The 19,594-nt window shown below is 41.4% G+C and overlaps 1 protein-coding gene across 4 annotated transcripts in view; it reads left to right on the top strand.

The window, feature by feature from the left end:
* Window positions 1-19,569, top strand: part of rab9b (RAB9B, member RAS oncogene family) — a 61,534-nt gene extending 41,965 nt beyond the window's left edge. For 3 of the 4 annotated variants that reach the window (XM_084697336.1, XM_084697335.1, XM_084697338.1), the window contains exons 2-6: window positions 1,204-1,354; window positions 1,475-1,661; window positions 1,849-2,046; window positions 2,532-2,752; window positions 18,861-19,569. In XM_084697336.1, the coding sequence (XP_084553462.1) occupies window positions 1,485-1,661; window positions 1,849-2,046; window positions 2,532-2,752; window positions 18,861-18,978 (714 nt within the window). In that variant the 5' untranslated portion in view covers window positions 1,204-1,354; window positions 1,475-1,484 and the 3' untranslated portion in view covers window positions 18,979-19,569. Of the gene's footprint in view, window positions 1-1,203; window positions 1,355-1,474; window positions 1,662-1,848; window positions 2,047-2,531; window positions 11,445-18,860 lie in introns of those variants that run through there. The other variant, XM_084697339.1, reaches the window with a different exon arrangement.
* The last annotated feature ends 25 nt before the right edge of the window (window positions 19,570-19,594 follow it).

Here is a 19,594-nt window from a genome sequence, read left to right as displayed (position 1 = left end):
TTATCTGTGTTAGACTATGTTGCACCACTGAAATCCCAAAATAAGTCCACAAGCTGAACCTCCCTATGGCTGAGAAATAAAAAATTGTGAAACAAAAATAAAATGCTACGCAGCAGAGAGAAAATGGAGGAAAACAAAGATCACTATCCACTACAATATATACAAAGATACACTAACCGCCTATAACAAAACCATCTGTTTAGCAAGGAAATAATTTTTCCATTATTACAGAAAATGTCAGAAATTCCAGAGTTCTCTTCTCCACCATTGAACAGCTGCTAAACACTGGCCCTGCCCCCCCCCCCCACCCCCCTCCATCCTCAACAGTTAAATGTGAAGAGCTTGCTTTGCTCTTCAAAAAAACAAAATAACTTAGATCAGAGCTAGTATCATTACTACTGGAGGTGAAACTGACATCAGTAGACCCTGCAACATAACCATGAGCACATTTACATGCATCACAGGTAAGGGAACTTTCCGAAATTGTCAGCGAATGTAACTCCACAACCTCAGATATTGATCCTATACCCACAACATTCTTTAAGCAAGTGTTTGATGTTGTCTCAGGTCCATTGCTAGAGATTATAAACACATCCCTTAGAATTGGCGTCTTCCCAGATGCCTTCAAAACAGCTGTTGTAAAGCCCCTATTAAAGAAACCCAAATTGGATAACAGTCAACTTGCAAATTACAGACCAATATCAAACCTTCAATTTATTAGTAAAGTACTGGACAAGATAGTATTAGTCTAATTGCATTCTTTTCTTGAAGAAAATAACATCCTGGAAGTCTTGCTGTCAGGTTTCAGGAAATTTCACAGTACTGAATCTGCTCTCACCAAAATAATTAGCGACCTCAGACTAAACTCTGATGCAAATAAGTCTCTATCCTTATCCTGTTAGATCTCAGTGCAGCATTTGATACCATTCATCACAACATCCTAATCAATAGACTGGAAAAGCTTATTGGGTTCACGGATAGTGTATTGAACTGGATTAAATTATATATCCATGTATATCAATTATTTACCTATGTACACAAACTCCAATTAAGTTAGCATTGAATCAACTACAGTAACTGACATCTTTATCACCGGCTGCTTCAAGGGGCAGTGGCATCATGAGCACAGGAACTGCACTAGTCTATTCATAATGTCAGCGTAATCATTTTGCTTAAATACCAATCTCTGAATTGATGCAATAGGGCAACACAGACTACCTTGGATCGAGGCTGATTTCAGTACTCCTCAGACCCCAGAGAGGGCTTATGACAGTGGGTCCATCTAGCAGTGAAGCGGCCGTGATGCAGACCTTGGTCAAGAGCACCAATCTAAACACTTGAATTGTTTGAAAGGGTGAGTTTTATGTTTTCAAACTTTGTAATGTTACATGGATGTCATTACCCTGGTTGAGCTAAATCAATTGCAGCCAAAGCGGATGGTTTAATTGCTACCATAATAATACATTTACCCCAGGCGAGTAGTGATGAGTGGAAAGAGCTTACTGCTGAAGGTGATTCTACTGGGAGATGGAGGAGTGGGGAAGTCCTCCCTAATGAATCGATATGTGACAGATCGATTTGACTCCCAGTCCTTCCACACCATCGGGGTTGAGTTCCTTAACAGAGACCTGGAAGTCGATGGGCGCTTTGTCACTCTGCAGGTAGGCACCAGTGTATACTGTAAGAAGTTAAGCATAGCCCCATAACGAATGGAACCATAGCTGAAGGTTGTCAGTTCAAGTCCCTAATCGGGCCAAGTTGGTTCAGACACTAATGTTTCCTAGTTGTGCCCTTGAGCAAGGGGGCTTAACCTTCAGAAAAAAACATAACAACTCTGTCATCTTTTAGATCTGGGACACAGCAGGGCAGGAGCGTTTCAAGTCACTGCGGACTCCATTCTACAGAGGCGCCGACTGCTGCCTTCTCACCTTTGCTGTGGACGATCTCCACAGCTTCCAGAACCTTCCAGCCTGGAAGAAGGAGTTTATGTACTACTCTGACGTACGAGACCCCGACAGATTTCCCTTTGTAGTGCTGGGGAACAAGGTATGGTGAACACCAAATTGGGATCAAATACAGAAATCAGTTACATAACATGTAGAATGAGTTATCACAGTTTGATTACATTTACATTTAGCAGACCCAGAGCGACTTACAGTAAGTACAGGGACATTCCCCCAAGGCAAGGACAGAAGGTCATTAGGCCCGGCCGGGAATCAAACTGGCAACCTTCAAATTAATAGCCCGATTCCATAACCGTTTAGCCACATGACATCCTGGTTAGCCTCAGAGCTTGCTCTTTTGGAGTCATCCATTGGTTTACTGTAGTGGATGAGACAAATCAAGCACTCCCAAGTATCCCAAACGTTCCCGTTCTGGTTGAACATCAACGTAATTGATAGGCAGAGGTAAAACACTGCATTGCTGTAAATCAACAGAGGGTATGTAAAAGTCATTGGCTTCTGACTTTTTAGTCTTTCTTCTTACTTTTAGGTCAATTTCCTAAATTAAAATGTAATCATTCTATCCAGGTGGACAAGGAGGAGGAACGTGAGGTGGGCGAGGACGAGGCTAGGGCATGGTGCGAGGAGACCGGCTGCTGTCCGTACTTTGAGACCAGCGCCAAGGATGACACCAATGTGGGGGCGGCCTTCGAGGCGGCAGTGAGGGAGGTGCTGGCCACCGAGGACCAGATTGATCACGCGCTGCTAAGCAGCACCATTGATCTCCACGGCAACCGCAAAGCCCAACGGTACTCTTGCTGCTGATTGGGTACTATTGGAGGACTGTTGACCTGCCCTGCTTGCTTCCTGCCTGTCTGTTTGTCTCTGCCTTGTCTCTCTTGCTGTACCTGGACTGTAGCTCAATGGAGAGCATGAGAGGAGCTGTATTTCCACACAGCCCATTGGTTTCTGAAAATGTTACGTTCTGGAATTGTCTGTTAAGAGGCACACTCGGCCAACCTTACGGACTATGGATAATGCTTTCCTGTAAGTTACTGATGGTACTGACTGACAGAGCTCCTCTGAGGAGTAGTATGTCAATGATCAATGCAGCTGGTTTTATAACTTTTAGGTGAGAAGTTCAATCAATGCTTCACTTTTACAATTACAGGTTTTTTCCCCCAACACTTAACTCACAAAAAAAAAAGTTACATTTGTCTTCCGTATCCAGTTTTATTTTAGTGTTTTGTCAGACTTTTACTGTAGTCCGGGCCTGCTATGCTATCCCTACTACTGTAGTCTTCTGTGCTAGCCCTGCTACAAAAAATATCCTCTGTCTCCTCACCCCTCTTAAGAGCCCAGTATGCATGTTACACAGAATCATGGTACGGATTCATTTGAACTCCTCTCTGATGGTACAGTATTTTCTCCCAGTCACCTGATGCTGTTTTGCCTGACAATTGGCTTGACAGAGCAGTTATGTTCCATGTGAAGCACATTTGTCACTTCAGTGTTTAAATGTCCCTTTACACAAGGCCTATTGACTAGACCTTATACTTGGAGTAAAAAACAAAGGTGGACTAAATTTACAGGAAATTTACAGAAGCACATTTCCTTACATACAAAGGTATTGGTAGGCAGGTCAGTTGTTCTTTGGGCACTGGTTTTGTGGTTCTATATTTGAGAGACTTTCAACATGACAAGGGCTGAGATGATGCTTTGAGCCTGTTTCTATGTAACCAATGAAAAAGGATGATGATGACCGAGAGACATTATGTGATGTATGTCAGCCATACTGCCTACCTGAACATTCCAGTCTTGGAACATTAGTATTATTACACTGTCATAAGCCATACCATATTTTTCGGAAATAAAACCGCGGTTTATAACCCGATATTACATTATACTTGTGGTGGTGCGGTTTATATTTTGAAGTGGCTTACAGAACGTTTTTATAACAATAACGGTAGAAACACTTTTTTTGTGAATGCTATTGAACTAGTTAAGGAGTAGCGTTGCACATGTGATCGTTCGAATGCGGGTCTCACAGCGTAAAGTCGCAAATGCGTAGCCGGTAAGCCACCTCCCTGAAATTAGTTTTAGCAGGTTGGGATGTCTGCTAGCATGGTAGTAGCAGAGCCTTTTTAAGGAGAGCCTTGCCACTCCCTATTAAGCCCCATTGTACAAAATTTTGTTGCAGTTCCACCAGTTCCACTGGGAGTGATCGCGGTCGAGTGCAAAATGAATAGAAGTCTATGGAGCTAAACGGCTAAATTGGTCTCTTTCGCCTGATTGTCGTTGAGAAATCTCAGATTTGATTGTAGTTTTCGCATGTTCAACATGGATTACAGGTCAAAAGTTGAATGAAAGAGTACTTATGTCCTTTCGATTTCTTACAGGGTAAGTCGTTGTTGCCCATAACACGCTAGCATTCTGCTAACAAATGCTGATTTGTTAGTGAAGGACTGACTACGACCAGAGATCCCTCTTGATGGCATCCGAAGCAGAACCAGAATGTCAGAGCATTAGCATTATTAGCAACAACATTAGCAAGCCAAAACTCTTTCTAGCATGTGTATTGACAGGGAGAGCCTAACCTGTTGTTGATGCCTCGAGAGAAAAAGTGGAAGTAACCAGAGCTTGCCGTCAAGCAATAGCTCTGGTTAGGGTTACAACAACAAATCAATTGAAATCAATTATTGAAAGCGTTGGCAACGAATTTCATTATCGATTTGTTGTATCGCGCAATGATTACGCCACTCAAGTCGCGGAGATGTTTGAGATGTTTAAAAAAAAAAAAAAAGTTTAGTTGAGCGCGGAGCAGAGTGGAGGTAAGGGAAAGGCCATCGGAGAGACGTTGTTGAGTAACGTTGTTCTGTAACACACGGCGGAGAAATCAGTACGACTTAAGTCTTCCAAGGTGAGGGAGCATTTCACACTAAATACGTTGAAAAAGTGTGTAAATCAGAATCAGAATGGGATTTATTCGCCATGAAAGTTTGCACAGACGAGGAATTTGCTTTGGCAGGAAGGTGCATACAGTAAACATATAGGAATCTTAAATTTAAATATGTGGTCTAACTATACTAAGGATACATAAACTAGCAGTACTAAGTGGAATACAATTAAAATAAAATAGAATATACAATAAAGTAGAATATAAGTTGCCAATTTACAATATAAAATACAAATATTACAGGAGTTGAGTGTAGTGCAAAACGTTTTTAAGGACATTCAGTCAGTGTGAGCTTTGGCCTTGTTGAGGAGGGCAACAGCGGAAGGGAAGAAACTGTTTGTATGGCGTGAGGTTTGACCGAGGTGAAGTTAGTTTCATATTCGACATTCGTCTCGCATTCGGAAGACGCTACTTTGCAGCATCGCGTTCGGGACCGGGTGAAAACTACCCATACCATTTTGAAAAATTTAGACTTTTATAATATTTTTATGAATATAAAACCTCAACAGACACCAGAGTATCTTAATAATGTCTGGTATACTTCCACAGCCTTTACTTTTTCAATGAAGTTTCAAATAAAATGATAGAAAATCACAAATCTTTGAAAATTGCTTAATCCTGGCAAATGGCAAAATTAACTTTTTTTTTCAAAATTGTCAAAAAAAATTACATACACACCAAATTATTCTAATAAATTCTGGCCTATTTCCACAACTTTTCAATTTTCACAAATGTTTTAAACTAAACTCAAATAAATTGCTAATCTCTAAAAATAGCATTAAATCCACGCTAATATTAATAACTTTTTCAAAATTATGTGCTTGTTTGTGCACATTCTAAAGATGTTTTGCACTGTGAATTTGCACTGTCAGTTCTGTTTTTGAATAAAGGGTTGGAAATTAATGCTTTTGTTTTTTTATCCGATTCATCGATTAATATCAAAAAGAATCGACAGATTAATCGATTACTAAAATAATCGTTAGTTGCAGCCCTAGCTCTGGTCGTATGATGTGTATGACGTTAATGACATTTTCAAAGGCTTTTTACAACAGAAAGGCGACTTTAAAAAATGTAACACCCAGCGGTGTGTATTTTTTTGCCTCCCCTTTATTACTAGACAAAAAAATGTATCCTGAGAAAAGTGGATTTTGAGGGGTATAGCTCCATAGACCTCCATTCATTCTGCACTCGACCGTTAGCGCCCTCATATGGAACTTGAGTGGAACTGCAACCAGTTCAGAACCCGGAAGTTTCTCACGAGTGGCAGTTCTCCTCATAGATATCTATATAAAGGCTAGATGTCTCATCTGCGTTGCCGGCCAACGGAGTCGAATGTCCGCACATGGCGGCCATCTTGCTACAGTGAAAAGTGTGCCACTGCATACTTATGAATAATTACGTTATTAAAAATATATATAATAGAAGTATGCAGTGGCATGACTACATCTCTGACGTTGATAACAAACCAAACCTTTTCAAAATCGGTTGAAAATTGAGCAAGTTATGGTCATTTAAAAGTACATGTAGCACCAACACAATGTTATGGGTGAGCGAGTTGACTGTAGAAAGATGGCCACCATGTGCGGACGTTCTAGACTCCGCCGTAAGACATCTAGTCTTTATGTATAAATCTATGGTTCTCCCTATAGAGGGTTTTCACAACGCGTCATCGGACCGGAAGTCGCCATCTTGGAGGCACTCCGCATCACAACAAAGCACTGGCACTGAAGTATATCCCGAACATCATCAAGGAAAATGTTGAATTATTGCCGTGTTTCAGGTTGTACCAATAGGACCGAAAAAGAAAAACATTTGGTATAGTATCGACTTCCAAAAGTGATTAAAAACCAGGGAGAGGAATGCCAGAGATTATTTGAGTAAAGGAGGCGCTTGTGGTTGGCAAAGCTCAACCAACAAGGGAAAAATCTGGACAACATCCGTATTTGTTCGGCACATTTCTTGTCAGGTATTGTAAGTAAGTAAGTAAGACTTTATTTATATAGCACATTTCATACAGGAATTGCAGCTCAAGGTGCTTTACATAAAATCAACAAAAACGATAATACAAGTGATAAAAGTAATAGATCTAAAACATATAACAAACCAGACAAGCCGCACTCTATTTGCGGTCTCTCAAATCCGTCTTGGATCCGAGCTGCCACTTGCAGTTTCCACACATATAACAGCCCAGACAAGCCGCACTCTATCTGCGGTCTCTTGAACCCGTCTTAGATCCGAGCTGCCACTTGCAGTTTCCACACACATACAGTAACAACCCAGACAAGCCGCACTCTATCTGCGGTCTCTCGAACCCGTCTTAGATCCGAGCTGCCACTTTCCAAGTTTCCAAACACATAACAAAACACATGCACTCTTGCACAGTCTTTGTGGTTTCTCAATTAAAATTAAAATAGAAATAGAACAAAAAACGAAAATAAAGTAAAATTATAATAATAAGAAGAAAAACTACAGAATAACAAAATACAATGACTCAGCAAAATGGATAAAATGTAACATATAAGCAATAGTGCAAGTCAAACACAAGCCGCAATCTTTGCGGGAATACAAAGCAAATCTATAAAAACAATAATATAACTACTACCAGTTGTAAGGCCCTTCTGAGATAAAAATTAGTTAAATGCTTTGGTAAAAAGGTAGGTTTTAAGCTGTCTTTTAAAAATGTCTAGCGTATTTGCTTCTCTGATATTTATGGGTAATTTGTTCCATAGTTTTGGGGCGTAATTGGCAAAGGCAGCATCACCCATCTTCTTATGGCTGCTTCCGGCGACCTCTAATAGGCCTGAATTTGATGATCGCAGTGTTCTAGCTGGTGAGTAGTTTATAAGAGAGTTAGCAATGTAGCTAGGTCCTTGCCCATGTAGAACTTTGTATGTGAGGAATAGGACCTTAAAGTCAATTCTGAAGGTAACAGGGAGCCAGTGTAAAGTAGCTAGGACAGGACTAATGTGTTCTCTCCTTTTAGTTTTGGTTGATAATCCAGCTGCAGAATTTTGAATGAGCTGTAGGTCTTTCAGTGTTTTTTTTGGGAAGACCAGCGAAAAGTGCATTACAGTAGTCCAGCCAGCTGGATATAAAAGCATGAATTAACTTTTCTGCATCATTTTGGTTTATGAATGGTCGTACCTTTGCTATATTCCTCAGGTGAAAGAAAGCAGTTTTGGTCACTTTATTAATGTGGGGCTTAAACTTCCTAGATTCTTAGTAAGCATCTCTCTTTTGGATTTGGGGCCACATAGTAGGACTTCAGTTTTGTCTTCATTTAATTTAAGAAAGTTATCATTCATCCATTTGTTTATTGCCAACCAGCATCTGGTAATGGAATTGATGGCCGTTTCATCGTTGGGTTCAGTGGATATATATATAGTTGTGTGTCGTCCGCATAGCTATGGAAATGTTTATTTCAGCGGCTCATAACAAATGTTCTATTGTAATGATAATGTTTTTAATAGTAAATAGTAAAAACAATTACTGCTTTTATTGTTTTGACAGTAAAGCTGACATCAACATAATATAATTAATATCAAACTATTGCATGTGTATGGGTTCGGCGAGAAAGGTAGTTAACAATATCGGGATATCCAACTGAAGGTAGAATCACTGGGTCGTCACAAATCCAAGTAGAGGGAGCTAGGTTAACTGGTAGGGATCTGCACCGCCAATACATCCTAATTTCTCAAAATATATACCCTTTTCTTGTGGTCCAAGTCCTTCCCTATATGCCTTGGATCTTGGATGCGTTTTGATGACCATTTCGGTCGTTTAGACATGGCTACAGTTGTACCAAAGAGTATAGAATATACGTTCTTTGGTTGTACTCCGTTCAGTTGTTTTCAATTCGAGTGCCTCCAATATGGCCGCGCAACCGGGTTACCGCCCAGAACGTGACGTCGGTGAAAACCCTCTATATTAGACATTCTCTGGTAGTAGCATTGCTACGAGTATTATGCTAGGTAACTTAGCCCGGAAGCAAACTAAAGCTAGCTAGCTACTGCTTCAGAAAAATAACTTGCGCTTTGGGGACCGTCTGAAATATTTAGAACTCACCCATCTAAAGGTAAAAATGTGTTAATTCCCGGGCAATAGAAAACATGCATTACACACTTACTTACTTTTGTTTTCGAAGTGTGTTACACAATGGCATGCTGTAGCCTACTGTCTATATTTGTGCATTGCTTGGTATCATTGTTCCCGTAACAAGTGCGGCATATATTCCAGTGCGGTTTACAAACACAAAGCTCCCATTCTGGTGGGGTGCGGTTTATAGTTTATTTTCTGGAAAATACGGTAATTCTTCTACTGATAAAGATTTGTCAATGATACTGGTTACTCTTTGGTAGTAATACTGAAATATTGGTTACTTGACTGTAATAATGGGTACTATTAGTTAGTAATACCATAATACTGGGTACTGTTTAATACGCTATTAAAACTCCAACCAATGCTGGCTTCACTTTGCTAGTATCATTGTACTCTTAGCTAGCAGTACAGGTTAAGGATACTGTTAGTAATACTATTATGTTGGTTACTCTTAGCTAGTAACATTGTCATACTAGATAGCCTACACTTAATCTTAACTGAATGTGAAACACCTGGAGTACAAAGTCAGCTCTGTTTTCTTTAAAACAAAAGACCTGCCTGATATCTGCTCTTGTCCGTACTGAGTCAAACAAGGCTAGACATATGAAAGCTTTTTATGTTTTTTCAGTGTTCATAGGCAGGTTTAAAGGGTATGTAATGATTTGTTCTTTACTTTAAAGTCTGTAGGGGGTAGCTTTTTAGTGGATGTGTTGGACTGGATGTCAGTAATTATGGGTCCTTCAATTGTCCTTAAACTTAAAACAACAAATTGTCCAGTGTCCGTCTCTCTATTTTGGGTGTCCACTGTCAGTATAGGTGTAGTATTCATGGTAATTCCTGGGTTGTGTGATTTACCGGTGACATTGTTGCATCAGTTAAATAAAACTTCTGTATTTATTAGCATGTATAATGCATGCATAATTGACTATGGTTCAGGTTACTTTTATCATATTCTGTATTATGTTGATTTATATTGAATGATTTCTTGGTACGTCACTTTCTTTTTTATAATGATAACATAATCTATTAGCCTTTGAAGAGCTGTTACAGGAGGCTCACGGAAGAAATAATCTATTCAAACAAGCACTGTGTTGAATTTACTTGATATGTATTAGGTTACATCTACAACAGCCCACTGTTCTATTCAGCAGTGAGTCCTGACCCAACACTTCAGATAAAGTGTTTGTGAAGTTAGTTTGCTTCTTTTCTTGTTTCATAGTTTGTAACAGAACTAATGGGCTTCTTTTTTGGGGGGGGACTAATGTCTTATTAATGTCAGTAATTAAACTAGATTGTGTAATGATGTCCGAACCATATCCCATGTAGAAAAACATTACCTGACTTGACGAGGTGAGATGCAGGTCTGTAAGTAGACAGCATTTCCCTAATATTCCCGACATCCTTCATTGATTGCTTGACTGAAGAACCTTTTCTCATCTACACTCATGAATTATAATAAAGACGTTTTTTTTTTTTCTTCTTGAAAAAGGAATGTTAGTTTTTTCCATAAAGCATACAACCATAAGATGTAATATGTGCATTGAAAAGGACATTATGTGCATTGAAAAGGACATTCTTAAGTTAACACTTGACAGACAGAATAGAAATCCTATGTTTATCTCCATGCTATCTGATACGATTTTAACAATGTGAGGATGTGGTTGACCTTTATTACAGTTACACCTGCTTTGCTGTTTGTATATCACATATCACAGGTAGTTTCATGTACCCCCCATAACCATGGGGATCCTGACTGAATATGTTTAGACTAGTGTGATGGAGTATACTATTCTATCGTATAAAGTAGACTCCTAGATTTTATCTCTTAGTCTGTCTCTATCGTTGAATAAAACACCATTTAACATTGTGATGGACGCCTAACAGCAGCCCTCACAGGGACTAAAATATCCTTGTTTTCTTTGTATGCATGTTAACATTCAGCAACACTATACAACTGTCTTCACAAATAACACACGTCACATAGCTTTGTTCCTTAGTTCTCATATCAACTTTATTGCCTTTGGTTTACCATATCTTTGTTAGTTTAGTTTCAGCCTTTTTCTTACCTTTTTCTTTGATCATCATGAGGACAGCATGGCTGCCGTGTCCCAGTAAAGGGTGTCCGAAAACATGATGCTTAAATGGAGTTCCAGAGTGGATGGGAAGCTCCCCTCCCTGTCTGGGCTGTAGGGGTGTTTGCTCCAATTGTGCTCCAATTATTAAGTGGGAGGATGTATGGTGTCCCCTCCCTATATTTATTGTGGCAGCCCAGGCTTATATAACTGTAAGAGGAGCAAGCAGAGGGGAGAAGGGAAAACCAACCTTTGTGTGTTTGTTTGGTTGGTTCATAATGTATTGTTTTATCTTCACAACCCGGTTTTATTTATTTTGTTAATGTGTTCAATCCGGTCATGTAAGTAATAAACCCCTGAATATTTTGCACCCTACTCAGTTCTCATGTGCCTTCTTGATCATGCCCTCACATATGGTGGCAGCTGTGGGATGGCCAGTAGAAGACACTGAGTAGGTTCTCTCTTTCCTTGCTTGGCTGAAGTGGTCAAACGTCCGAAGACAACCCAAGGGGAAACACAAAAGAAACTTGCTTGACACAAGATGTCTAAATGACTTGGAGATTAAAGAGTTTGCTTGACACAAGACGTCAACTCGACAGAAAACCAGGGCCGGGCCAAAGGACCAACCTGGCGATAACGGAACAGGGGAGGAGTACGGAGCCTCTGGTAGTGACGCTGTCACAGTCAGACACCACAACTTGCTCTGTCATTCGACAGTTTGGTGGAAGTAGTCCGGAAGAATATGGAGGCACAGCAGGTGCAGGCGGAAAAGCAGGAGCACCGCTGGAAGGCCATGCAGCACCAATTTCATCTACTGCAAGAGGAGGTGCATGCCAGAGATGCCCGAGTCTCTGCAGCAGAGGTGAGTCTTGAGGAAGGAGGCAGTGCTGAGGACCTGGTGCTAGGGAGACGGGAAGCCAAGGAGCCACGTCGTTCCGGACTATCGGCTGGTCTACAGCCGTCACCCGCACCCTCTCGCCGTGGTCAGTACGTCATCCAAGAACCAAGGCTTCAGAAGCTAACCGAAGAAGATGATATTGAACATTTCTTGACTACATTTGAGAGGTTGGCTCTAGCATGCCAGTGGCCACAACCGGATTGGGCCATTTGGTTAGTCCCTCTGTTGACAGGTGAAGCTAGAGACGCCTTTGTGCACATGGATATTGCAGACTCATTAGAGTATGAACGAGTTAAAGAGGCCATCTTAAACAAATACAGTATAAATCCTGAGACCTACCGCCAGAGGTTTAGATCACTGGACATGGAAGTAGATGAAACTCCCAAAGAACTTTATGTCCGTCTCAAGGACCTGTACGGGAAGTGGATTCAACCCCAACAAAAGACACTAAGGGAAGTGGGGAAGGTGATCATTTTTGAACAATACCTCCGCATGCTGTCCCCTGACCTGCAGGTCTGGGTTAAAGAACATGACCCACGTTCGGCAGGGGAGGCAGCAGTTCTTGCAGATGTTTGTGGCGGCAAGGTGAGGAGCCCAACTCTAGGGCTTTGCAAAATGGAAAGCAGTGAAAGAGCCCCGGAGACCTAATCTGCCAGAGATGAGTCCAGCATCCTCTACAGGAGTGAGTAGAAATTTCAGTGCTAGGGACACCCAGGGTAGTCAAGTCAGTACTGCTAAACCCTTTAGTAAGATCCTTATTTGTCACCTCTGTGGTCAGGAAGGTCATATTAAGCCCATGTGTCCCAAGAACACCACCAAACTTGCTCATCTGTGTGTTGTACCAGAGTCAATTGATTAAATTCAACTTACGAAGTCCTTGGATCAAAAATTCACTAAGTTTGAAACAGCACAGGAAATCCGACAGTTTTGATGCAAAGAGTTTTATTAGAATCTAAAAAAGCAGGGTGATTCTGCAGAACCAGACTGAAGAAATCCTCTCCGAACACTCTTATATATCAAAACCTTATCAGTTCTGTAAGTTTACTATTGGTACAATATTGGTTTTGTCACAATTAATTTTACTTCTTATTGCTCTCTCTCTATGAGAGATTCAGATTGCAGGTGCATAGAGAATTCATCAATTTTTTGTAGACCTACTCTGACCTTGGAGGCCAGTTACACTGGGCTCCAGCCTCGTTGCTGGGTTTTGTAGTTTTCTCATGATAGGAACTTGCTCACATAGATTTATCTCACACCCATCCACAATCATCCAGATTAACACTTTGGGCTTAATTTTCCTTCTCTATTTTAGGGGAAATAGTAAACAGTCAACAACTTTGCATCAGGCTTTTTCAATAGTGTAACATATAAAGATATAAAGTATAACATATAAAGGTATAAAGTGTAAAAGTATAAAAGTGATTAAATGGCAGTCTTCATCATATAATCCATACACATTTTTCATCTTCATAATTACAACAGTTTGATATTATTCCACTTCACAAGATTGAGCTTGCCCAGTAGTAAGCCAGACATAACTGTACATGTTAATGGCCATGAGGTTAGAGCATTGGTAGACACAGGGAGTTTACAAACTGTAGTGGAGGATCATTTGGTTCCTACGTATTTGTGGGACTATAAGACAACAGTTTCTATCTGTTGCATACACGGTGATGAGAAAAACGTTACCCCACTGCAGAGGTGTACTTGGATGTGCAAGGACAGTGTTATATACTGAGAGTAGGGCTGATTGATCACTTGCCCTATCCTGTAGTGTTAGGGAGAGATTTGCCTATTTTATGTGACTTACTGACTCCGAGTCATCATGCAATATGGCCCTAACTAGAGTGCAGTCCAAGCAGAGGGAAGAGGAGGCCCCCCGTACTTAGCAAACTGCCGTTCTATGATGCAGAGATTGAGGGAGAGCCAGGGAAACCCCGTAAGAGCCGTTGTCAGCGTAGGCAAGATATGTTTTTGCATACCATAGTGAACCCCTCAATGGTGGAAAGAGAAGACATGTCCTTTGGATATAAAGTTCCCAGTGACATTCCTGAACAACAAAAAGCAGATCTTGCCTTGGCCCCCATATACAAACATTCCATGGACTAACACACCATTACTATATTGACAGCATGGCTCAGTGGAGCAGTTAGTTTATCCAACTGGGGCCAGGGAGTTAATAATGACTTTAGGGCACTCCATTCCCCGGGCTGGTCACCTTGGTAAACACAAAACCATGGATCGAATCAGTCGCCATTTCTCCTGGCCTGGTTTCCGTTTGGATGTCACCACATGCCCTCAATGTCAGCTGACTTCAGCCAGAGGCCCCCCCGAAAGTGCCTCTACAGCCTTTACCCATCATAGGAGTTCCTTTTGAGCGAATTGGCATGGATATTGTTGGACCGCTGGAGAGAAGTAAAGCGGGGAACAAGTATATGTTGGTTATAAGTGACTATGCGACCAAATATCCAGAGGTGTTCCCATTAAAAAACATCAGAGCCAGATCCGTTGCTTTCAGTCTTGTACAGCTGTTCTCACAGGTAGGAATTCCCCAGGAGATTTTGACGGACCAGGGCTCCAACTTCATGTCCACCTTGATAAAACAAGTATACCAATTGTTGGGGATTAAGGGACTCCGGACTACCCCTTATCATCCCCAGACGGATGGTCTGGTGGAACGTTTCAATCAGACACTTAAACTAATGCTCCGGAAGTATGGCTCTGATTGGGACCAGTGGATTCCATACCTTCTGTTTGCATACCAGGAAGTCCCACAGGCCTCAACAGGATTCTCGCCATTTGAGTTTCTATATGGCCGTGATGTTCGAGGACCCCTGATGTTGCTGAAAGAAATTTGGGAAGGAGATAAAACACAAACAGAATCTGCCAATGTTGTCTCCTATGTAGTGGACATGCGGGACAAACTTGATAAGATGAGTGCTAGCCAAGAAGCATATGACTGAAGCCCAGCATTGTCAAAAAACTTGGTATGACCGATCAGCCAGAACTAGAACTTTCCAACCTGGTTGAAAGCAGGTTGAAGTGAAAGCAGCAAGTTGTTAGCTAGATGGCAAGGTCCCTTCGAAATCATCAAGAAACTTGGGCTCACGACCTACGAGGTTGCGACGCCTTGACAGGCCCACTCCACGTGGACCCTGCATGTGAATCTCCTGAAGGAATGCTTTCCAAGGACTGAGGAAGCAGCAGACGTGCTGTTACTCAGACAAGTGGAGGATGAAGAGGAAGTGGAAGAACAATATTTACCTAGCCTGGCTGCCAGCCCAACTTCTCCCCGCCCACAAAAACATTTGGTCGGGAAGTTGGGTCTGGAGGGTCTCGTATTGGGAACAACAATACATAAAACCAGGATCTGGGCGGACCAATGAAATTACCAGGGCGGGCTTTATACGATGATGGACAGATGATCAACAGTAACGTAATCAACAACGTCACGAAAGACCCCTTGGGTTGAATTCGTTTTCAACAAACAACATATTACGTTGCTCTGATTGGTTGTAGGTCTATCCAATTGAGCATTTGTTTTACAAGTTCGGTTGAAACACGCCCCATAGTCACAGCCCAACGGAGAGTTTTCAGACTCATATTCTGACTAGAATTATGAGTATGACAATGTCAGGCTAATATTTACCCACTGGAAGGCCTTCAATCTTGGAGTTTAACCATCTGACTGCAGTGCAGCAGTCACAGATGAGAGACATTTGCAGTGCGGATGTGTTCAGCAAAAATCCTGATCACACCACACTGGTAGAGCATGTCATAGTGCTGAATGACAATGCTCATCCAAGGCGGATGAGCTACCGGATCTAAGAACGCCTCCTAGTGGCCTTGAAGGAGGAGGTGGATGAGATGCGTACTATGGGGATTATTGAGCTCTCCAAAAGTGAGTGGTGCAGCCCAGTGGTGCTGGTACCCAAAAAGGCTGGAGGTCTACGATTCTGCATTGATTTTCGTTACCTGAACTCTGTCTCTAAGTTTGACTCTTACCCGACCCCTCGAATTGATGACCTGATCGAGCGTTTGGGTAAGGCCAAATATCTCACTACGTTAGACCTATGCAAAGGCTACTGGCAAGTCCCATTGAGTGCTAGGTCCCGGGAGCTGACTGCATTTCAGACGCCGTGGGGACTTTTCCAGTTTGCGGTACTGCCGTTTGGACTCCATGGTCCTCCTGATGGATCAGGTGCTACACGGTTTGGAGGAGTTTGCCTCTGCTTGTATATATATACAAGATCCCTCAATACATCATTTCATAAAGGGCAACCTCCACCCCCCTCCTAACGGCTGCTTCCCCGTGTCAATCTGACCAGTGGAAGTATCAGAGGGAACAGAGCAATCTGCTGATTGCTTAATCGGACCCTAGAACAGGCCCATAGAAGAATACGTCCCTAAGGCTTTTGGCAAGCCTACTAGGCCAGCCCTTAGCCTGCTCTGTTGTTAGATAAATGAGACATACTGTTCTAGGCTGACTTGTTACCCTGTATATCTTCATACAGGTTTCTTTAAACTTCTTCTATGGGCGTATGTGAAGCCCTCTGTGACATGCTTGCGTGTAAAAAGGGCTATACAAATAAATTTGATTTGATTTGATTTAAACTACCACAAATCCCTCCTCTCAAGGATCCAATTCCTTGAGCTCTATTTTTTTTTTTACCTGTATGATTTATTTAAACATTTTTACCAAATGGGAAAAGGAAACCCTTTTTCAAGAAAACAGAAAACTTAGAAACCTTAAAATGAAACTTAAAACTGAAACTAAAATAAATGATTATATGGTTGAAATAATAGCTGGTGACTGTCTTGGTGTATTGAACCAGATTAATGTTATGTAACAAGGGTTCCCCTTTTTTCTGAGGATACCTTGGTGTTTTCTACTCGTATGATTGTAAGCTTAGCACATGTGTGAGTATATATATATTTTTATTTTCCTTCCCTCCTTGGTACAATTACCCCAGATTTCAAACACAGTTTCACAAAAACAAGATGGTATTTGATCAGACATTTAGTTCACACACACTAGTTACAATAACTTGTGCCGTGTCTGGCAGTTGTTCAGAATTGCCTTTGTTATTCTGTGGCTTTGAAATCCTGGCGTAAAACTCCCCCTGGCTGATGTTAGGCCATACTTTTTACGGGGAGAAACCATGGACAGCCATCATTACAATACCTCATAGGTTTGGAAGGGCAGTCCTTCACAAACCTCTTTAATAATCTTTCACACATCAATGAGTTTATGACCCATGATCACTTCACAATCCCTTAAAATCAAAACCAAAGAAATCAACAAACTTAATTTTCTATGAATACTCATTGAGTAGTTGTCCACGCCTTGTAGCGGCTCGAGCGGTTGTTGTAGATGACCCTGTCTATCCAGTGTAAAATTTTATATATGTATGTTAAATTTGGTATAAAGGACCTCTTATTTTAAATACTAAGAATTGTATTTTGTTAAAACAAAAAACTTTTATTTTGATAATGTGACCTGTGACCAGGATGTTGAGAGGCGAAAAGGTTGCCCGCCAAAAAAGCAGTGTGACTCAGTTCTCGATTAACAGTTCAAGGTTTGCTACTCTACTAAAAGAGATGACAAGCTCTTAAGGTGTTCACAGTAACGTGTTTTATAAAGTTCAATAAACGCAACAGTTTTACAACACCTGTCGTCGAGCCATCACTTAGTAGAGATAGCTACAGTAAGAGCTTACTCTTCATCGACCCCCTGCCGCTGCTAAGATGTTCGAGTGAGGAAAACGGAGATTCTACGGTTCTAATTCATGGAAGGCCTAGTGGGCAAGTATTAAGACGCCCCCGTGTGTTAACCACGCGTAATTAACGCCGACTTGGCATGCAAAGCCGTCTCAACCACGCGTAAAAAACGCCGACTTCCATACAAAGTTGGCGTATTTTTCGCCTCGAATTGACTCGTGTCAAGTGACACGTTACCATTTACACACGTAAATTACGTCTCAAACTTTGAGACGTGTCAAAAGCACGCGTCTAAAAAAACGCGTGCTTTGAACGTGTCACGTGACACGTTGCACACACGTAAATTGCGTCTCGAATTTTGAGACGTGTCGAGCAAACCACACGAAATTAACGCCTGGATTGGCACAATCAGCGTCTGGTTTTCCAAAATTAAAGTCTGCTTGCTTGAATATCCGATGGGAAATTATGACAACAATTGTAACATCTAATACGTAAGTCAAGTAGGTCTAGGGATGCTCGTGCGAGCTACTATGAAATGCAATGTTGGTTAGCTAGTTAGCTATTTGTATGAAGTTGGTGGTCACAATTGCAATACTTGAAAGGGGTGCAGACTAGAGACAAATAAATGCAGTAATATCAGGCTGGCTGGTTGTCTGGCTTGGAGCTTTGTGAACTTTCCTTGCACTGCGATTGCGTTGCCTCAGTATTGTGCGCGATTTGGTTTCACTGCCAACATTCCTTAATGTAAGAGGCAATGTGCAAACTCAGTTGGTGGCAAAATACGACTGTTGTTACTATTCATGTCAAGTGTATTTTATTGTCATTTTTAATTACTTATGGTTGTACAAACGAAACAGAGTTTCCCCAGGACCATGATGCCCTATTAAAAAACATGACAGTAAGGTACCAGGGTCAACGTATATGTAGCCAACAGTGACAGGGCAGTATGTACACTGACAGGAAAGTATGTACAGTGACAGGACAGTATGTACAGTGATTGGAGGTAGCAGTTATGAAGTGATAGGTTCTCGTGCCAATATATTGTGATGCCAATTTGTTGAGCAGTCATCTTTCTTGTATAGACTTAGAAAAGTGAAATACACACGGTGAGATAAATAAAGGTTCATCGGCTGTCCTTCACATTCACACACTGTTGTCTTTATACTTAACAGATCATCTATGATGTCCCAAAGGCCCAACTCATTTCAGGTCAACTTATGGCAGCAACCTTGCAGGTGGGTTTCACTGTGCAACCAGTCCAAACCAAGCTGCTGCTGGGCCAAGGGATGATTGTAATGGCACACTGGGACTTGTAGATGACCTGAAATAAATATGAGTCTTTCTGCTGTGTAAGATGTAGGCCTACTGCTTTTAACTTGAGTTGAATGGTGTTAAACACTGCCATGGTCAACAAACACTAGCCATGGCTCTACTTCAGAAAGGATACTGTTCACAGCTGTATGAGTCAATAGGACATTACCATTACCTGAATGACTTGTAGTGACCGGGAGGATATGCCTGTTGTGATGATAGTATAAACCATGTTAGATTGTTGGCTCTGTGTATTGTTTGGGTCTCCTCTCCCTGTCTGTTTCTGTGTCTTTGGTTCTGTTGCAGGATGGCAGGCAGGTAGAGGAGCTGTGATTGCTGCAGGGGCACACCAGTGACCTGTGCCTTGGTCCTTAATAAGCTGTGCCCCAACAAGCTGGGTCTCTCCATTACTAGCAGGAACATCATCACTGTTTGCTTTTTAGTTTGTAATGATTCTCTATACTTGCACTGATCCCACATCCATTCCCTACACTACTAATTTACATGACCGTCACATACAACCGTTTTTTTGTAAGCACTTTCTATTGAATAAATACGCTGTTATCCATATTCATGTGTTCCACTTCCTTCATTT

The sequence above is a fragment of the Hypomesus nipponensis genome, chromosome 1, assembly GCF_054491055.1.
Source record: "Hypomesus nipponensis isolate SF chromosome 1, ASM5449105v1, whole genome shotgun sequence".
Classification (NCBI taxonomy): Eukaryota; Metazoa; Chordata; class Actinopteri; order Osmeriformes; family Osmeridae; genus Hypomesus; species Hypomesus nipponensis.
This window is presented reverse-complemented; position numbering and strand designations above follow the sequence as displayed.